This window comes from Schistocerca gregaria, chromosome 2 (genome assembly GCF_023897955.1).
Source record: "Schistocerca gregaria isolate iqSchGreg1 chromosome 2, iqSchGreg1.2, whole genome shotgun sequence".
Lineage (NCBI taxonomy): Eukaryota > Metazoa > Arthropoda > Insecta > Orthoptera > Acrididae > Schistocerca > Schistocerca gregaria.
Genome location: NC_064921.1, coordinates 757,044,104 through 757,063,073, shown reverse-complemented (window position 1 = coordinate 757,063,073; position 18,970 = coordinate 757,044,104). Strand labels below are relative to the sequence as shown.

Sequence of the window (18,970 nt, the reverse complement as noted above, 5' to 3'; positions counted from 1 at the left end):
CTGTTCTAATTTTGCTGTAGCAACAAAACCGATACATTGATATTATGTTCAATTTTGACAATAAATTGAATGAAACAACAGCTTTTCTGTTACTGGTAACTATTGAAAATAAATGTTTTGAGATGGGGAAATGAAAATTTCTTTGTGACTGGCTTGAGAAGGTAGACAGTTTGAAAAGTAAAGTCTCTGCATGGAGAAAAAAAGTCAATGTCAGTGAACTATTTTGCAGTGTTTGTCCTTTATCAATTAATTTTGAGACAACTGGTTTTCAGGTAATTTTTTACCACTCACTTTCAATAAAACATAAGTGCAATTTTGAAATTAAATGTGGACAACATCAGTTACATGTAGAATTTTCAGACCACACAACTGCCAAGTTTGATATGTTCGCCAACAATATGGACCATAAGTACCATGGATAGTTCTGATTTGATCAATGAAAACAGTAATTTCCATTTACCCTATGGATTCATCAAAAGATATTTGTAAAATTTTTAAGGTGTTCCTTGATAGTGTTCCTGAACATTTTTCGCTTTTGTCTAAGAAACTGAGATACCTACTAACTGATGGACTGCCACCATATTTCTGGAAACATTGTTAGAACAAGCACGTTTATCATATTACACATTGAGTTTTGAGGAAACTACCAATTTCGAGGGTTCATTAGTTTTTTAATTACCTTGTTGCTGGTCGTCAGCTCTGAACAGTCTGTGGACCCCCGACTAGTTGATAAACTCTTCTTCTTTCTGTCCAAGAATTCTATTTATATCCAAAACCAGAACTCAACAGCTCTGATTTGTATGAAGGCTTTCATTATGCCTTTTATTACAAGCACAGTCTGAACTCAATCAGTTAGATACATCTACTATGAATTTAACTCCAAGCTTCCAAATCAAAACCCAAAAGTATATACATCAGCATTCACATTATTAATCTTCTGGTCATTGGTATTCCATGATGGCATATTTTATACAGAGATTCTTTGCTACCACCAATCTCTGTGCCCGTCATGATGTATTCACCACTTTAACATTCATGGAGTGGCACAAAGCTCATGCAGAAGATCTCAGAAAATAACAAAACACACAAAACAAGACCTGCTCATTAACAAATCTTTCCATGAAATAATTAAACCTGTAACCTCTGTACAATGTTTGTAGGTGAAGAGATGAACTGATCTTCTGCTAACAGTGCTTTTCATTTATATTCAAAATTAGAACGTAATTTTCCCCCTCAATGAACAAAATGATTTATTTTCAAAAACTTTGGCCACAAAACATTTGGGAAATCTTGTCCCTCTCATACCTGTTGCCCCCTTGTAAATGAACAAGCATTTGACTACTAATCAGTTTCCACCCATAATAATCCAATGTGAAAATAACTCTGGCCAGTGTCTCTTTCTGTTTCCATTTTAGACTGATCAAAAGTGTATGTAGCATATATAAAATCATGTATAACCATAAGTGGTTTTACTGTTGTCTAGAATCGCTAAATGAACCAGATAAATCATCAATGAAACAATTAGAAACATATAATCGTTATTGTCCTGTATACTGCAGTAGTTCCACACTATCAGAATACAAGTTACCACATTTGGTCTTGTAAGTTTCACTAATACTATTCCCCTCAAAACGTATTCAGATTAAAATTATCTGCGCATAGAAAAGATATGAATCATTCTGCAGAATTAGAGCAACCACCTATAAATTACAAAATTCTACACACTTGAAAGTTACACAAAGATTTATCTTTCCTGATGACCCATCAGTAGGTCTAGGTTAATATTCTAGATTATCTGGTACTTTAGGATAGGACCTTCATAGATAAGAGACCACAGAAAGGTTAAAGTTTTATCCATTGTCATTGCTCACAATTCCCATGACTGCTCTGGTATTCCTTGTTACCAAGATCTTTACTATGAGCTTCTACATTCAACCCCACTATCCATGCCTTAAGTGGTCTTCAAACTAGGACAAGTTCAGTCATATTCAACAACCAAGGACAGTCTCTCTTCCAAGTGTTACAGTCTCCAAGTGCACTTCCACTTATACCCAATCATGACTTTTTGGATACACCAACCGTTTTAAACCAAACTTTACAATAAACTCAATTAGTTCACTTCCAAACAGAACATAACATTTGAAAATTGCATACAAAGACCCACAGAGGCACCTTCAATACCTTAAGCATAGACAACATGCCACCCCTTTCATGGGGCCTCCTTCCAAAACCTACTCCTTCATAGCTCTATAACAGTGCAGTATTACAGATTGTCTCTTCCCTACATCTGTCTTTTCTCTTATATTTCCTTAGTGAACAACATAAGAATATTTATGATTTTGCACACTTTTCTGACTCAGCTGAGTAATTAATATATCCTTCCATAATTAACAAACTTCCCAGATTTTGCAACATACTAATTATACTAGACCGTTTTGAAACATATGAGGATTGTCATTACTCTCCTTTTAGTCAGTAATGAAGGCTCTCAAGTCTTGCAACACTCTACATGCCTTTATCCTTTCCTGTCTCAGGTCAGCTGAAATGGCTGCTTTTTGGCACGGCATTTTAGTTGTTAAGAATGGTCCCTCATATAAAGGGTGAAATATACCTAACATTGTTACACTTTTCGGCTCTGTTTATGACTCGTAATGAAAACTAAATCCCTTACCTTGTACTGTATGAGTGCATCTTTCTCAGCCTCTTATTAGAAAATTATTCACATTGTTACTCAGTATCGCCCATGCACGAACATCTCCTTGGCCATTTGACCCACTTCAGGAGTGATTCTCCTTCTTTTCACTCTCCTACTGTTTCCACTGAGGATACCTTTCTAAGTGAATGTGGCAACTCATTTAATACCCTTGCAAATTCTGTCACCTTGTCTGTTGATTTCTAATGTCTATCCATGCAGTAAGTCCGACAATGTCTGCCCACTTTACACATGACCTGCCCTGCTGTATTACTTTGGGGGTGAAATTTAGAAATTAAGATATGGTTCACGCCTGCCCACACCAAAAATTCTTTATAAGATATGGCTCACACCTTCTCACACCAAAAATTCTTTAAACTATATGGCCAGAAACTATGTTCCATTATCCGACATCACGTTTCTTGATTTAGACATATTTTTAAAGTGATCTCATAATTTCATTACAATATTATGAGATGTTGCCTTTCTTTTTGGGTATAATTTCACTAGTTTGGCTCAGCATTCCAATACCAAAAATATATACATCATTCCCCTCAGCCCCATCATTCCCCTCAGACCCTAGGCAGAGGACCATAAAAGTCCATGGCCACAAATTATGTGGAATGATGGGATACAATGTAGTGTGTTTACACCAACAGTTTGTACTTCAACATTCTGACACATCTCATAGGATCTCAGGATTTTTCTAACTATATGATTCATATTCTTAAAGTAGAGAAATTTGTTCATGAGCATGATTCACTTTTTTTGGGCTGAAATGAGCAAATCCGATATGTATTTACTAAGTCATTAAATGAATGCTATTTTGTGGGATGAACAGTAACTATTTTTATGTATTGTTTTTCCTATGAAACACTTTTCCTTTGTACAATTTCCAGTTGTTGGTCTTATCAGTATGATTCCTGGGCAGGGCATCAATTCATAAATGTGGCTGTCTCGTTTTTGTTCATGCATTTACTTTCAGAAAATAAACAGCAAATTTACATTTTTGTTTGATCGAAGACCTACAGGTTGTCAAGACAGAGCATCACGTATTATGTTATCTTCCCCCTTCATATATTTGATAGTAAAGAGAAATTGCTGTAGAAAGAGAGCCCAGTGTGTTAGCCTACTGTGTTGAAGTTTTCTCTTTAACAAGCAAGTGCTCTACCAACTGAGCTACCGAAGCACGACTCACGCCCGGCACTTGCCCGCGAAAGGCAAAGGTCCCGAGTTTGAGTCTCGGTCGGGCACACAGTTTTAATCTGCCAGGAAGTTTCATATCAGTGCACACTCCGCTGCAGAGTGAAAATCTCATTCTGTAAACATCCCCCAGGCTGTGGCTAAGCCATGTCTCCACAGTATCCTTTCTTTCAGGAGTGCTAGTTCTGCATGTTTCGCAGAAGAGCTTCTGTAAAGTTTGGAAGGTAGGAGACGGATACTGGCAGAAGTAAAGCTGTGAGTACCGGGCGTGAGTCGTGCTTCGGTAGCTCAGTTGGTAGAGCACTTGCCCGCGAAAGGCAAAGGTCCCGAGTTCGAGTCTCGGTCGGGCACACAGTTTTAATCTGCCAGGAAGTTTCATATCAGCGCACACTCCGCTGCAGAGTGAAAATCTCATTCTGGCATATGATGAAATGTTACATCAAAAATTATGTGAAACACTTTCTGAAGCTATACTGTCCCTAAAGAAATGCTTTATGCTAGGCTCAGATAGACATAATGCCACTAAAATGTTTTTAGGCTTTTAGAAAGTGATGCCCAGAAGACCCGAGGCAAACAACTTATAAACACTGGAACTTGCAACATTCATACAATACATGCTGCATGTGTAAAGGCTTTAAGTGTTCAGGTGAAGAAGCATACTAATATGTGATCAATATTTACCATTATCTTGATGGTTGGCCTGTTCACTGTGGAGAATTGAAAGGAATTCAGTGTAAGCTTAATATTCCACATCACAAGCTTTTGAGGCATACAGGCACAAGATGGCTTACTTTAAGATCTTCAACCAACAGAATTATGGAACAGTGGTATGGTATTCAGTTTCTTAAGCATGTACCTATAAACAATAATTCAACTTCTGTTCGGTCCTAATCCTATAAGGGCAGACAAATGGAAATGAGACAGAAAGCCAAAAGTAAGTACACTGTTAATTATTTCAAAAGTAATTGCCATAACTATTAATACATTTATTCCACTGTAAGAGAAGATGGTCAATGCCTTCATCGAAAAATGTTTTGCGGTTGCCTGCTATGACGCTGTTTACCTTTGTTAGTTTATATTTTGTTGACACAGTAAACAAACTACACAGAGGTGTAATACCATGTATTTATGAGTCCAAAAGTAAAAGTGTCACAATAAAGTAGATGAAATTAACTTATCTTTTTATTGGCTTCAGTGGAAGTATGGTGCAATCCTCTATGATAGGTCCAGGGTTGTTGAATAAGTCTGCTTGGAGTCTCCATTTTTTCTATTAAACCATGATGTTTGTTGTTCCCTAACTGTTACATAAAGTCATTCTCCATAACATCGCAGTTCGACATCAAAATTAATGCTTTGGAGAACTTTTTTTGTTTCATTGTTATTACATGTGTCCAAAGAGCATCACAGGTGTAGCCGCTAAACTATTCAAGTTACAACTGCCACAACTGGCATTGTTCAAATCATAATATACAGCAACAGAATTTCTCGGTCTTTCTAGAACATTCTGTTGTTAAAATACATTTCACATAGTTTATTTAGTTAAAGATTTCTAAGACAGATTTATTTAGTTAAAGATTTTTAAGACAGGTCATAAAAGCTTGAACATTTGTTATTATTGAGTTTTCATATTTCCTTTTAAGATGTTATATCTATTTGCAATGTATAAAAGATACATTTTGAATTATACTATGAATGAGCATTAAAAATAACATAAATATTGTAGTTAGTTTCGAATTAGATTTTCTGATAAATTCGTGAAAACTAATTTTAACTACTTTTCAGAGTGCTTCTCTGTGTGGTCTAATCCATCAGTATGTAAATAAAATTTACAATCATGAAAATTTTATGTTCAGTATCTAACTAAGTTCAAAAGTATCCACATAAACGTTTATATAATTTGACAGTGGAAACAAGTTCAAATGTTTCTGGAATTTGAATGGTATGGTAAACTTCACTTATTTAGCAAAAGGTTCTGTTAGACCTTGTTCTGCTATAATACAGAAGCATGATTATACCCAAAAAATGCATGTCTTCAACCAAAGCAAATCTATGGCCATGAATTTCTTTCTCCAGGATGTCAAAAATATGGAAATCACATGGGGAGAGATCGGAATTGTATGGCCTGCTCACATGTTGCCAAGGTTGTTTCATTAAGCTACAGAAGTTCCACTGGAAAGCCTTTACATATCTGCCAAACAGCCTCAATTTCTTCCCATTTGATTTCCATATTTCTGGAGCCCTCAAGAAAGATATTCTTGGCCACCAATTTGATTCGGATGAAGAGACGCATGCTCAGGTAGAATCATAGTTCTATAGGCAACTGCAAATATCTTTCCCTGAAGGCTTTGACCATCTAGTGTCACAATGGGACAAATTTATTAACAGTTATGGTATTTGCTTTTGAAATAATAAACAGTTTGCTTACGTTTTTCCTTGTGTCTCATTTTCATTTGACTCCCCTTATGCAATGCCATTGTGAATGCTTAAAATAAAAACTTCAATGAAAGCAAAACTTCATTTCATAATTTCATCTTCCGAACTATTCAGTAAGTTCACACAAAGTTTTCAAAGCCAAACACCTTTGATTCACAAGTTGTATGCACAAATAGGAAACATGCTTCAAACCTTCAGAAAACCCAGGATGTAATGTAACAAGCAAAGCTGCAACCACTGTGCTGCATTCTACATGGGCATGACAACCAACAAGCATTCTCTTGACATGAATGGCCACTGACAAACTGTGGCCAATAAACAATTGGACCACCCTGTCGCTGAGCATTCCACCCAACACGACATCCTTCATTTCAGTGACTGCTTCACAGCCTGTGCTATCTGGATCCCTCCCACCGACACCAGATTTTCTGCGTACTCTCTCTGCAATATATCCTACATTCTAGTAATCCCTCCTGGCCACAATCTTCATTAGTCATTGTTTTCATCCATCTAGTCCCTTCCCTGTTCTTATTCCAACACTACGCAGCTCTCTATTCCTCCAACGCACAGTCTTTTTACTTCTCTCCTTTTCCGCTACATCTGCCCCCTTTCCCTCCCCTCTGTCTAAGCTCCCAACTCCACCTAGCTGCCCCACTCTCCACCTCATCCCTGCACAATCCCAGTAGTACTTTACCATCCCTGATCCCTACCCTGCTATCCTTCCCCACTTCAGCCTCCTCCTTACCCCCACCCAATTGCCTCTCCCATAATGCCTTGCTGATCGCAATCTGGCTCTAGCTACCAAAGATTGTGGTCATATGCGTGTGAGTTGCAAAAATGAGAAAAATTTTACCTTTTAAGATAACAATCATAATTTCATAAAAACGTTTTTCTCAGTGCTTAACCATTATAGTATATATTCAGCTTCTTTCAAGAGCGTATATTGACAAAATAATATTTTCTGATATCTTGCAGCAATGGTGGCTGTTGTTTCTTTTTTTAACAATAGAAGTACACCTCCTTTGAAAATATGTCCTTCTGTAGCCCAGTCTACTATCAGGAAAAAAAATCATGGAATACACGAGTTTCTTAAAAAAACATGAAACATTAACAAGCCAATGATGTTATTTACAATGCTGCGTTCCCACAGGCGAAAATGATAATTCAGGCAATTTATAACTTAGAGTTTCTCCACTGCGTCTACCTCACAATGTTCCACCAAACACTGAAATACAGTCTTGCTCCACTAAATAGATCCTCTTACAGTATTTCACCGGTAAATAAACAGAACATTATTATTGGAAAATGTCCCTTGAACCATCACAGAACACAGTATTTAGATTTATGTCACACTCTGCATTACCCGTTATGAAGTGATACTATACACTATATGAAGTAAAACTCTGAAAATCTGTAAGATACAAATACCAAATTAATATCACACAGTGACAATATTGTCTGCAGAAAGTGTTAGGTGAATCTTAGTGCAAAGAAGATACTCAGAAAAAAATACAGAATTTTACAATTAGCATTTTCACTTAGAAATATGGTAGTCACAATTTCCTTTCCAAACAAGTAATTTCTTCTGTATTGCAGCATCTCTAGGAGGAGGTGCCTGTCTTGTTGCTGTAACCTATGTTGGCTGTAATAAGGTTGCAGCAGTTATCCTTATGACCTTTGCAGTCACATTCATGGGTGCCATGTTTGATGGATACTTGGGAAACCATATAGATATTGCACCTCACTTTGCTGGTAAGTTAATTGTTTTGATTTTTCTTAACTGTAAATTGTTTGGTTTGTGGTAGTGGTGACGGTGGTGGTGATGAATTCAATAATGTCGCAGAATATAACTTTTCATGTTTGTTGTGTTCCCTAAAAAATTTGACCGGGTTCAAGTAGGAAATGCGCACTGAGAGTTCTGTATGACCTTAATTACGTAAGTAGATAGTTTATGCATTCCAGAAATCGAGAATCTCAACCATTTCTGCCTTTTATCGACATTGATACTGGCAAGATATCAGTCCCAAGGATTCCAAGATTTTCACAAATGTATAATGTACAAGTGACATAAAGTCATGCAGGAGGCAGGCGACCATTATCATGATAATCAGCAACTCTCCATTCATGCTGACTGGGTGACAATGGTAAAAGTCAAACATCAGGCAAAGAATGACATTACTACTCATATGACACATTTTGGAATTTATTCATCATCAGATATCCGGGAGCAATTATTGCACATAGATATGGCATTTGAATGATGTATGTGAAACATTCACAAACTAGTCTGTGAATGTTTGTTTCACATACAATTTGAAATGCCATATCTATGTGCAGTAATTGCTCCTGGATGTCTGATGATGGATACATTCTGTGTTGTATGAGCAATAGTCATCCCTTGCTTGATATTTGATTTTTATGGTTGTTACCCAGTCAGCCTGAATACAGAATTTCTGACTGTTTTGATTTCAAGTTTGACATTGGATTACAAATGACAAAAAAATATTTTTCCTGTGATATAATTACAAATTATCCATTTTCAGATTTTTTTCCTTGTTTCTTTCCAATTTCATGATTCTAGGTCAACAAGAAGTGACCTGTAGGCTTTGATAAGTGCGTTTGCGAGTATCAAACTATGTAGCATAAATGGCTGTATCTTTTGATTGCATTGACTTATAAGTTAACGTTTATTATACCACCAGTCAACCATAGTCCTTAGTATGTGACATAAATTTCAGCTTGATACCTCTATCCATTCCTAAGAAAAAGCAGGACTTAACAGATAGCTGAACAGTCAATCAGTCTGATAACAAATGACAAAAAGATTGTTTTTCATGTGATATGACAAATTTACAGTTTTCAGATTTTTCCTTTGTTTGTACTGTGAAACCGTACACCTTGCCAAATTACAATATTCTAGGCCAACAGGAAGCATCCTATAAGTTTTGATGAGTGAGTTAGCCAGTATTAAAATATGTGACATAAATAGCTGTAGTTCCTGATTGCACTGACTTAGAAGCTTCAATGTTTTACACTGCCAAGGAACCATAGACCTCAGTACATGACACAAATTTCAACTTGATATGTCTACCCATTCCCGAGAAAAAGGGGGTCTTAAGAGAAGGATTGACAGACGGATAACAGAACAATCCTATAAGGGTTCTGTTTTTACTGGCTGAGGTACAGAAGGCTGAAAATCATATTTTAACGTTAACAGGGGTAGCAGCAGTAAGTACCAGTTATAATGTACCAGGTGGTGAGTGAGTGAACTGCTTTAAGATCTTGTGGTATAAAGAGTTATTTTTTCCACACCTAGGGCAGCATATTTAACATTAAGATGCTAATTTACAAGATGGTAATGTAGTTCTCTCAGGAACTTCATTTTAATGAATTAATGCATCATATTTCAACAAAATACAGTTAAAAAAGACCTTAAACTTTATTTTTAATGATACACACAAAATTTAAATTATAGATTGATCAATTTCTGTTGTTTTGGCTCAGGTGTGGTTGATGTGTGGAATTCGTCACTTCGACCAGTAGGTAGTGGATCATCTAACTTGTCTTCTTCCATGTTGAATTTAATTTCTGGTGCATTACCACACGATTCAAATCCACAATGAAACTTGGAAATGCTGCTTTTTTTTTCAGCTGCATTTGTTGCCACAAGGGGGGGGGGTTATCATATTCAGTAGTGTCTATGGAGCTGGTTCTTTATTCATTGGTACTGGAGTTAGACCACCAATATTCTTCTTGCAGCCTGACTTGAGGGAGTCTTTTTCATACCCCATCCAAATTTGAACTTGCTGATAAGTTCTACATGCATGATATTGAAATGCATCCCTTGTTGTTGGTAAACATGCCAAATTGAATTTGGTGTTTGTAGCAGCCTTAGAAAAGTGGAGATATTGCAACTTGTCTATAGAAGTGCTTCAGACACAAAATCCCAAAAGGAAGGAAAACTAGCTCTAAAACCTCTTGTGCTTTTCCATAGGATGCCATCTCTAATCAGTCTGAAGAAGGGGGAATTTAATCAGTTATTACAGTGTAACCAATGTCATAAATTCATGGGGAAAATCCACAAGAACATATACTAAAGTTACTATAAGGTACAATCAAAATTATTATGGAGGGCATACAGGGAGATCTTTTAAAATAAGATACGAAGAACATGTGATAGGCAAGGAAGGTGGAAATATATACGACTCAATTTTTGCTAAACAATCGCCATAGTACTCTTGCATAATGGAGTTAAAGGGTATAGACTAGATTTGTTGGAGGAACTGGTAATCTCTAAGTATTTCACTTACAAGGATATTCTTACTACAAATGGATATTTGCAACCCAAAAACAAGATTTTTACAGACTGTTTCCAAGCCTTATTTTTAACAACATAACAGTGGCGGAGGGCACTTTTCGTGCCACTGTCATTACCTCCCATTGCTGTTCCAGTCACGTATGGTTCGCAGGAAGAATGACTGTCGGAAAGCCTCCGTGTGCGCTCATATCTCTCTAATTTTACATTTGTGATCTCCCCGGGAGGTATAAGTAGGTGGAAGCAATATATTCGACACCTCATCACGAAAAGCACCCTCTCGAAACCTAGACAGCAAGCTACACCGCGATGCAGAGCACATCTCTTGCAGAGTCTGCTACTTGAGTTTGCTAATCATCTCCGTAACGCTATCACGCTTACCAAATAACCCTGTGACGAAACGCGCTGCTCTTCTTTGGATCTTCTCTATCTCCTATGTCAACCCGACCTGGAACGGATCCCACACTGATGAGCAATACACAAGTATAGCTTGAACGAGTGTTTTGTAAGCCACCTCCTTTGTTGATGGACTACATTTTCTAAGGACTCTCCCAATGAATCTCAACCTGGTACCCGCCTTACCAACAATTAATTTTATATGATAATGCCACTTCAAATCGTTCCGTATGCATACTCCCAGATATTTTACAGAAGTAACTGCTATCAGTGTTTGTTTCGCTATCATATAATCATACAATAAAGGATCCTTCTTCCTGTGTATTCGCAATACATTACATTTGTCTATGTTAAGGGTCAGTTGCCAAACCCTGCACCAAGTGCCTATCTGCTGCAGATCTTCCTGCATTTCGCTACAATTTTCTAATGCTGCAACTTCTCTGTATACTACAGCATCATCCGCGAAAAGCCGCATGGAACTTCCGACACTATCTACTAGGTCATTTATATATATTGTGAAAAGCAATGGTCCTATAACACAACCCTGCGGCACGCCAGAGGTTACTTTAACGTCTGTAGATGCCTCTCCATTGATAACAACATGCTGTATTCTGTTTGCTAAAAAGTCTTTAATCCAGCCACACAGCTGGTCTGATATTCCGTAGACTCTTACTTTGTTTATCAGGCGACAGTGCGGAACTGTACCGAATGCCTTCCGGAACTCAAGGAAAATAGCATCTACCTGGGAGCCTGTAGCTAATATTTTCTGGGTCTCATGAACAAATAAAGCAAGTTGGGTCTCACACGATCGCTGTTTCCAGAATCCATGTTGACTCCTACAGAGTAGATTCTGGGTTTCCAAAAACGACATGAGCAAAAAACATGTTCTAAAATTCTACAACAGATCGAAGTCAGAGATATAGGTCTATAGTTTTGCGCATCTGCTCGACGACCCTTCTTGAAGACTGGGACTACCTGTGCTCTTTTCCAATCATTTGGAACCTTCCGTTCCTCTAGAGACTTACGGTACACGGCTGTTAGAAGGGGGGCAAGTTCTTTCGCGTACTCTGTGTAGAATCGAATTGGTATCCCGTCAGATCCAGTGGACTTTCCTCTGTTGAGTGCTTCCAGTTGCTTTTCTATTCCCTGGACACTTATTTCTATGTCAGCCATTTTTTCGTTTGTGCGAAGATTTACAGAAGGAACTGCAGTGCGATCTTCCTCTGTGAAACAGCTTTGGAAAAAGGTGTTTAGTATTTCAGCTTTACACGTGTCATCCTCTGTTTCAATGCCATCATCATTTTTCCGGAGTGTCTGGATATGCTCTTTCGAGCCACTTACTGATTTAACGTAAGACCAGAACTTCTTAGGATTTTCTGTCAAGTCGGTACAAAGAATTTTGCTTTCGAATTCACTGAACGCTTCACGCATAGCCCTCCTTACGCTAACTTTGACATTGTTTAGCTTCTGTTTGTCTGAGAGGTTTTGGCTGCGTTTAAACTCTGAGTGAAGCTCTCTTTGCTTTCGCAGTAGTTTCCTAACTTTGTTGTTGAACCACGGTGGGTTTTTCCCGTCCCTCACAGTTTTACTCGGCACGTACCTGTCTAAAGCACATTTTACAATTGCCTTCAACTTTTTCCATAAACACTTAACATTGTCATTGTCGGAACAGAAATTTTCGTTTTGATCTGTTAGGTAGTCTGAAATCTGCCTTCTATTACTCTTGCTAAACAGATACACCTTCCTCCCTTTTTTTTTATATATATATTCCTATTAACTTCCATATTCAGGGATGCTGAAATGGCCTTATGATCACTGATTCCCTTTTCTGCACATACAGAGTCGAAAAGTTCGGGTCTGTTTGTTATCAGCAGGTCCAATATGTTATCTCCAGGAGTCGGTTCTCTGTTTAATTGCTCGAGGTAATTTTCAGATAGTGCACTCAGTATAATGTCACTCGATGCTCTGTCCCTACCACTCGTCCTAAACATCTGAGTGTCCCAGTCTATATCTGGTAAATTGAAATCTCCACCTAAGACTATAACATGCTGAGAAAATTTATGTGAAATGTATTCCAAATTTTCTCTCAGTTGTTCTGCCATTAATGCTGCTGAGTCAGGAGGTCGGTAAAAGGAGCCAATTATTAACCTACCTCGGTTGTTGAGTGTAACCTCCACCCATAATAATTCACAGGAACTATCCACTTCTACTTCACTACAGGGTAAACTACTACTAAGAGCGACAAACACGCCACCACCGGTTGCATGCAATCTATCCTTTCTAAATACCGTCTGTGCCTTTGTAAAAATTTTGGCAGAATTTATCTCTGGCTTCAGGCAGCTTTCTGTACCTATAACAATTTCAGCTTCGGTGCTTTTTATCAGCGCTTGAAGTTCCGGTACTTTACCAATGCAGCTTCGACAGTTTACAATTACAATACCAATTGCTGCTTGGTCCCCGCATGTCCTGACTTTGCCCCGCACCCTTTGAGGCTGTGTCCCTTTCTGTACTTGCCCGAGGCCATCTAACCTAAAAAACCACCCAGTCCATGCCACACAATCCCTGCTGCCCGTGTAGTCGCTTGCTGCATGTAGTGGACTCCTGACCTATCCACCGGAACCTGAAACCCCACCACCCTATGGCGCAAGTCGAGGAATCTGCAGCCCACACGGTCGCACAACCGTCTCAGCCTCTGATTCAGACCCTCCACTCGTCTCTGTACCAAAGGTCCGCAGTCAGTCCTGTCGACGATTCTGCAGATGGTGAGCTCTGCTTTCATTCCGCTAGCAAGACTGGCAGTCTTCACCAAATCAGATAGCCGCCGGAAGCCAGAGAGGATTTCCTCCGATCCATAGCAACACACATCATTGGTGCCGACATGAGCGACCACCTGCAGATGGGTGCACCCTGTACCCTTCATGGCATCCGGGAGGACCCTTCCCACATCTGAAATGACTCCCCTTGGTATGGACACAGAGTGCACATTGGTTTTCTTCCCCTCTCTTGCTGCCATATCCCTAAGGGGCCCCATTATGCGCCAGATGTTGGAGCTCCCAACTACCAGTAAGCCCACTCTCTGCAACCGCCCGGATCTTGCAGACTGAGGGGCAACCTCTGGAACAGGACAAGCAGCCATGTCTGGCCGAAGATCAGTATCAGCCCGAGACAGAGCCTGAAACTGGTTCGACAGACAAACTGGAGAGGCCTTCCGTTCAGCCCTCCGGGATATTTTTCGCTCCCTGCCACACCTCTAGACGACCTCCAACTCTACCACAGGTGAGGGGTCAGCCACAATGTGGGCAGTATCCTGGGTAGCCACAGTCGTAGTCCGATCGGGGGATGTGTGGGACGAGCTGGCTGTCCCCGACAAACCCCCATCCGGACCCCCACAGTGATGCCCACTGGCAACAGCCCCAAGCTGTGTGACCGAAGCTAACACTGCCTGAAGCTGGGAGCGAAGGGATGCCAACTCAGCCTGCATTCGAACACAGCAGTTGCAGTCCCTATCCATGCTAAAAACTGTTGTGGAAAGAACGTCGAAACTAATCTACAGAGAGCACAAACAATTCGACACAAAAGTTAAACGGTTATTAAAATACAAGACTGCCTAGTAAATACTGCTACTTGCGCACTGCTGACACACTGCTCGGCGGCGGAAGGAGACTACGCGATTTTACACTATTCAGGTACTAAAACGCGATGCTACAACTCTCAAATACTATAATACGCCCGAAATTTATGAATTAAACAATGCGAGTACCAAAAACACGCAAAGAAATTTAGAATTAAACCATGTAACAAATAAGTGAGCTAAGAGTATACGGCTTGCTGCTGGCAACTGCTTATCCAACGGCGGAAGGGAAAGTCTGCAACTGTGTGATTCATGATTTAAATAATAAAAACTGTATTTTTTTAAGCTTAGCATAACACTTTTAAGAATTTATTCTCATTTTCAAGTGCATTTGTTTACATGAATATGTTTGGTGGTGTCTGCATATGTGATTTTCTGCCTCTCTTGCATCTTTTCAAAGTTAGACTGCAATCGAAAAATAAGACAAAATGAATTTTTAAGGGTTTTTTAATGCTATTTTTAGAAGTGGTCTTTTTGTTTGTTTACTTAAAGGTTTTGTGCCTTGTCCATTGTACAGAATATAACACACATGCAGATCATCACTTATACTGTTTGTTTACAAAGTATGTTGCAAAGATACTATGGCAATACAGCTTCACAAAGAGACTGTACACAGTCAGAATTGTTGCAATGATTTGGATTACATTATACGTATATATAAGGTTGTATATAATAAATCTATTTTTAGCACTATTGACTGCTAAGTCATCGATTACAACCTTTTTTTCTAATGAGGAAATGTACATATTTATGAAAATTGTCACAGTTATCAGATACAGGAGAAACATTTGAAGAAATTAACTGATTCACTGTTGAGCTTATCAGTGGGAATTTTTTCTCCTTGCTTTTTGTGATGCACAAAAATTTCAAACTCCTCCATTAAATCCAATGCATAAGATTTTTGGAAGTGGTGAAGTATCTTAAAATCATCTTCTATGTTTTTGAATGAGTGTCCAGTGTTTTTTATATGTGTTGCTATTGCTCATTTTGTAAATTGGGTATGTGTGTAACAGTTCATGTGTTCAGTGTATCTAATTTGAAAATTCCTGCCAGCTTGTTCTAAGTAGTAGCTTGAACAAGTTTTACATGTTACTTTGTATATTTCTGAGTCTGAGAATTTATCTTTTTTATTGTTTAAGGTGTGGACTAGTTTCTGTTTTTGTTTGCTGTTTGTGCAGAAAGCTACTTTCAATTTATGTGACCTACATGTGCCTGCTACTTTTTGAGAACTCTTTCTTATGTAAGGAATGTTACCCATATTTTTGACTGCATTATTGATTCCTTCTAAAGAGCCAGGAATTTCTTTCTTTTTTGTTATTGTTCTCTGCATTCTGCTTATCGTTGAGCTACGGAAGTCATTAGCCCCTGCAATTTGCTAATGATGTCTAATTCTTTTTCCCTATCATCTTTGTTCATTGGGATTTTGTTTGTTGTGTGTATCATCGTTTTGCAGGCAACTTTCTTGTGTACATCTGGGTGACATGACGTGGCAGTGATTGTGTTCCTCGATATTTTTTTTCTGTATATTTTGACATTGTGCCTGTTGTTTTGCACAAGTCTACAAAATTAATGCTAGTGTTTTATTCATTTATTCTTTCTTTTTTTTACATTCAGCTGTGAAATTTATTTTCTTGTGCATGTTGTTAATAAGTTTATGATGTTACTGGTGCCCTTGGTGTCACCTTTGAGTAACATTAAGATATCGTCTATATATCTTTTGTAGTCTACTATATTTTTTAAGCAGTGTTCCTAGCTGCAGAATATTTTCTGTTCTGGCTGGTTTATGAAAATGTCTGCTATTGCGCCAGATATGGATGAGCCCATGGGTATCCCATGGTTGTTGATGAATGTTACCATTCAGTGCAAAGTAATTGTAGTTGAGGATTATTTTTAGCAACCCTATAAATTCAATAATTTTAGCTTGTGAAAACTTTTTGTGTCTAAAGAAGCCATTTCAGTAATAAGAAGAACCTATTATAGCACAAAAAGAGTTCATAAACTAAAATTATTGGTTTTATAGAGTTGCTAGAAATAATCCTCAACTAAATCTATTTTGCATTGGGCTACTTAAAAAAAAAAACATAGTATACTACAAAAAATACGTAGATGATACCTTAATGCTACTCAAATGGTGACACCAAGCACACCAATAACATCATAAACTTATTTAACAATATGCACAAGAAAATAAATTTAACAGCTTAATATAAAAAACAATAGATTTAATTTTATTGTAGACTTGTACATAGAAAACAAAAACAACAGGAACAATTTCAAAATATACAGAAAAACGACAATCTCCAACAACACAATCCCTGTCACATCATGTCACCCAGATGTACACAAGAAAGTTGCATACAAAATGATGAGACACACAGCAAACAAAATCCCAATGAACAAAGATGACAAGGAGAAAGAATTAGACATCATTAAGCAAATTGCAGTGGCTAATGACTTTCCCACCTAAATGACAGACAGAGTGCAGAGACAAATAACAAAAAAGAAAGAAATTCCTGGTTCTTCAGAAGGAACCAATAACACAATCAAATGTATGGCTAGAATACCTTAACATAGGTAACATTTCTAAAAAAAAAAAATAGTAAACCTACTTAGGTCACATAAATTGAAAGTGGCTTTCTCCACAAACAGCAAACAACAGAAACTAGTCCACACCTTAAACAACAAAAAAGACAAATTCTCAGGCTCAGGAATACACAAAATAACATGTAAAACTAGTTCAAGCTACTACATAGGACGAACTGGCAGGAATTTTCAAAATCAGCAATACACACTTAAGGAACACTGGACATCTATACAAAAACACAGAAGACCTTAAGATACTCCATCACTTCCAAAAATCTCATACAATGGATTTAATGGAGGAGCTTGAAATTTTTGTGCATCACAAAGAGCAAGGAGAAAAAATTCTCAGTGTAAAGCTAGACAGTGAATCAATTAATTTCTTCAAATGTTTCTCTGGCATCTGATAACTAAGACAATTTTCATAAATATGTAAATTTTCTCATTAGAAAGAAACTCTAATTGGTAATTTAGTAGTCAGTAGTGGCAAAAAATACGTTTTTTATATGGAACCTTATATATACATATAATGTAATCCTCTTTTTAGCATGTTTTGTAAACGAACATTGCAAGTGATGATTTGCATGTGTGTGATATTCCGTATAATGGAAGAGGCATAATATCCGTAAGTAGACAATCAAAAAATCATTTCTAACAAAAGCACTTTAAAATTCTTAAAAATTCTTTTTGTCTTATGTTTCGTTTGCAGTCTAACCTCAAGTTTGCAGTCTAACCTCAAAAAGATGCAAAAGAGGCAGAAAACCACATGTGCAAACATCACCAAACATATTCATGTAAATGAATGCACAAATGCACTTGAAAATGAGAATAAATTTCCAAAAAGTGTTGTGCTATGCGGCAAAAAATAAGTCGCTGGTGATGATTTCATTTTTTAAATCATGTAGTTGCTTACTTTTGACATAATTCAATAGTTCCATACAATTTTTGGCCAATAACAAAATAAAATGCTGCATGTCTATCTTTTTATACTACTATACTGGCACTAAGTCTTCCCTTCTTCTGTATATCACTATTTTAATAATTTAATGGTATTCTACTTTTCTCAGTGCTATTCTTTCCCATGCTTACACATACACTGCCCTCACACCCCCTAAATTTTCCTCAACTCAAGACATCAGAGCAATGTCAGTTCACTAGTTGCGTTTGTGAAGCACTTTCTAATGACAGTGACATTTTGTGGTTTTATTATTTAATGGAGATGAACTTGATATCCATTTCTGCCAAATGGCCATACATTTAACGTACGTTTACAACATTACGTAACAAGCGAGTGTAGAAATTCTTTGTAAGTCAGTGATTTGTTTCACTTTTATTTTATACCTATATACGTAGTATATAGGTGTGTATAATGTTAACCATTTTATGCGTTAAATCACTGATTCTTCTGAAGGAGATGTTTTTAAAGACGTCAAAACCTAGGTAAAGGTGCTTTAACAAAGCTTGTACTATTACAATTGATTTGGCCGTTTTTCACCGTTTCTTCATGAAGAGTGCTTGTATTTAGTCATAGAACTCCCAGCAGTTTGACTTGTATGTAAATGATCACATTTTCAACATTGTAATCTACGCACACCAGATGCTTAATACTTTTTATTTCATTTTTTACAATTTTATATCTTTGTATAAATCTTAATTGACCTGCTGTTTGAAATGCTATTTAGTACTTCACTGTAATAATGTTAAAACCATTGGCTACTGC

At 37.6% G+C, this 18,970-nt stretch overlaps 1 protein-coding gene across 4 annotated transcripts in view; it reads left to right on the top strand.

The window, feature by feature from the left end:
* The window catches only part of LOC126334955 (sialin), a 273,379-nt gene that overhangs the window by 240,384 nt on the left and 14,025 nt on the right, over positions 1 to 18,970 (top strand). For all 4 annotated transcript variants that reach the window (XM_049997704.1, XM_049997703.1, XM_049997705.1 and 1 more), the window contains one exon: positions 7,925 to 8,080. In XM_049997704.1, the coding sequence (XP_049853661.1) occupies positions 7,925 to 8,080 (156 nt within the window). The remainder of the gene's footprint in view (positions 1 to 7,924; positions 8,081 to 18,970) is intronic.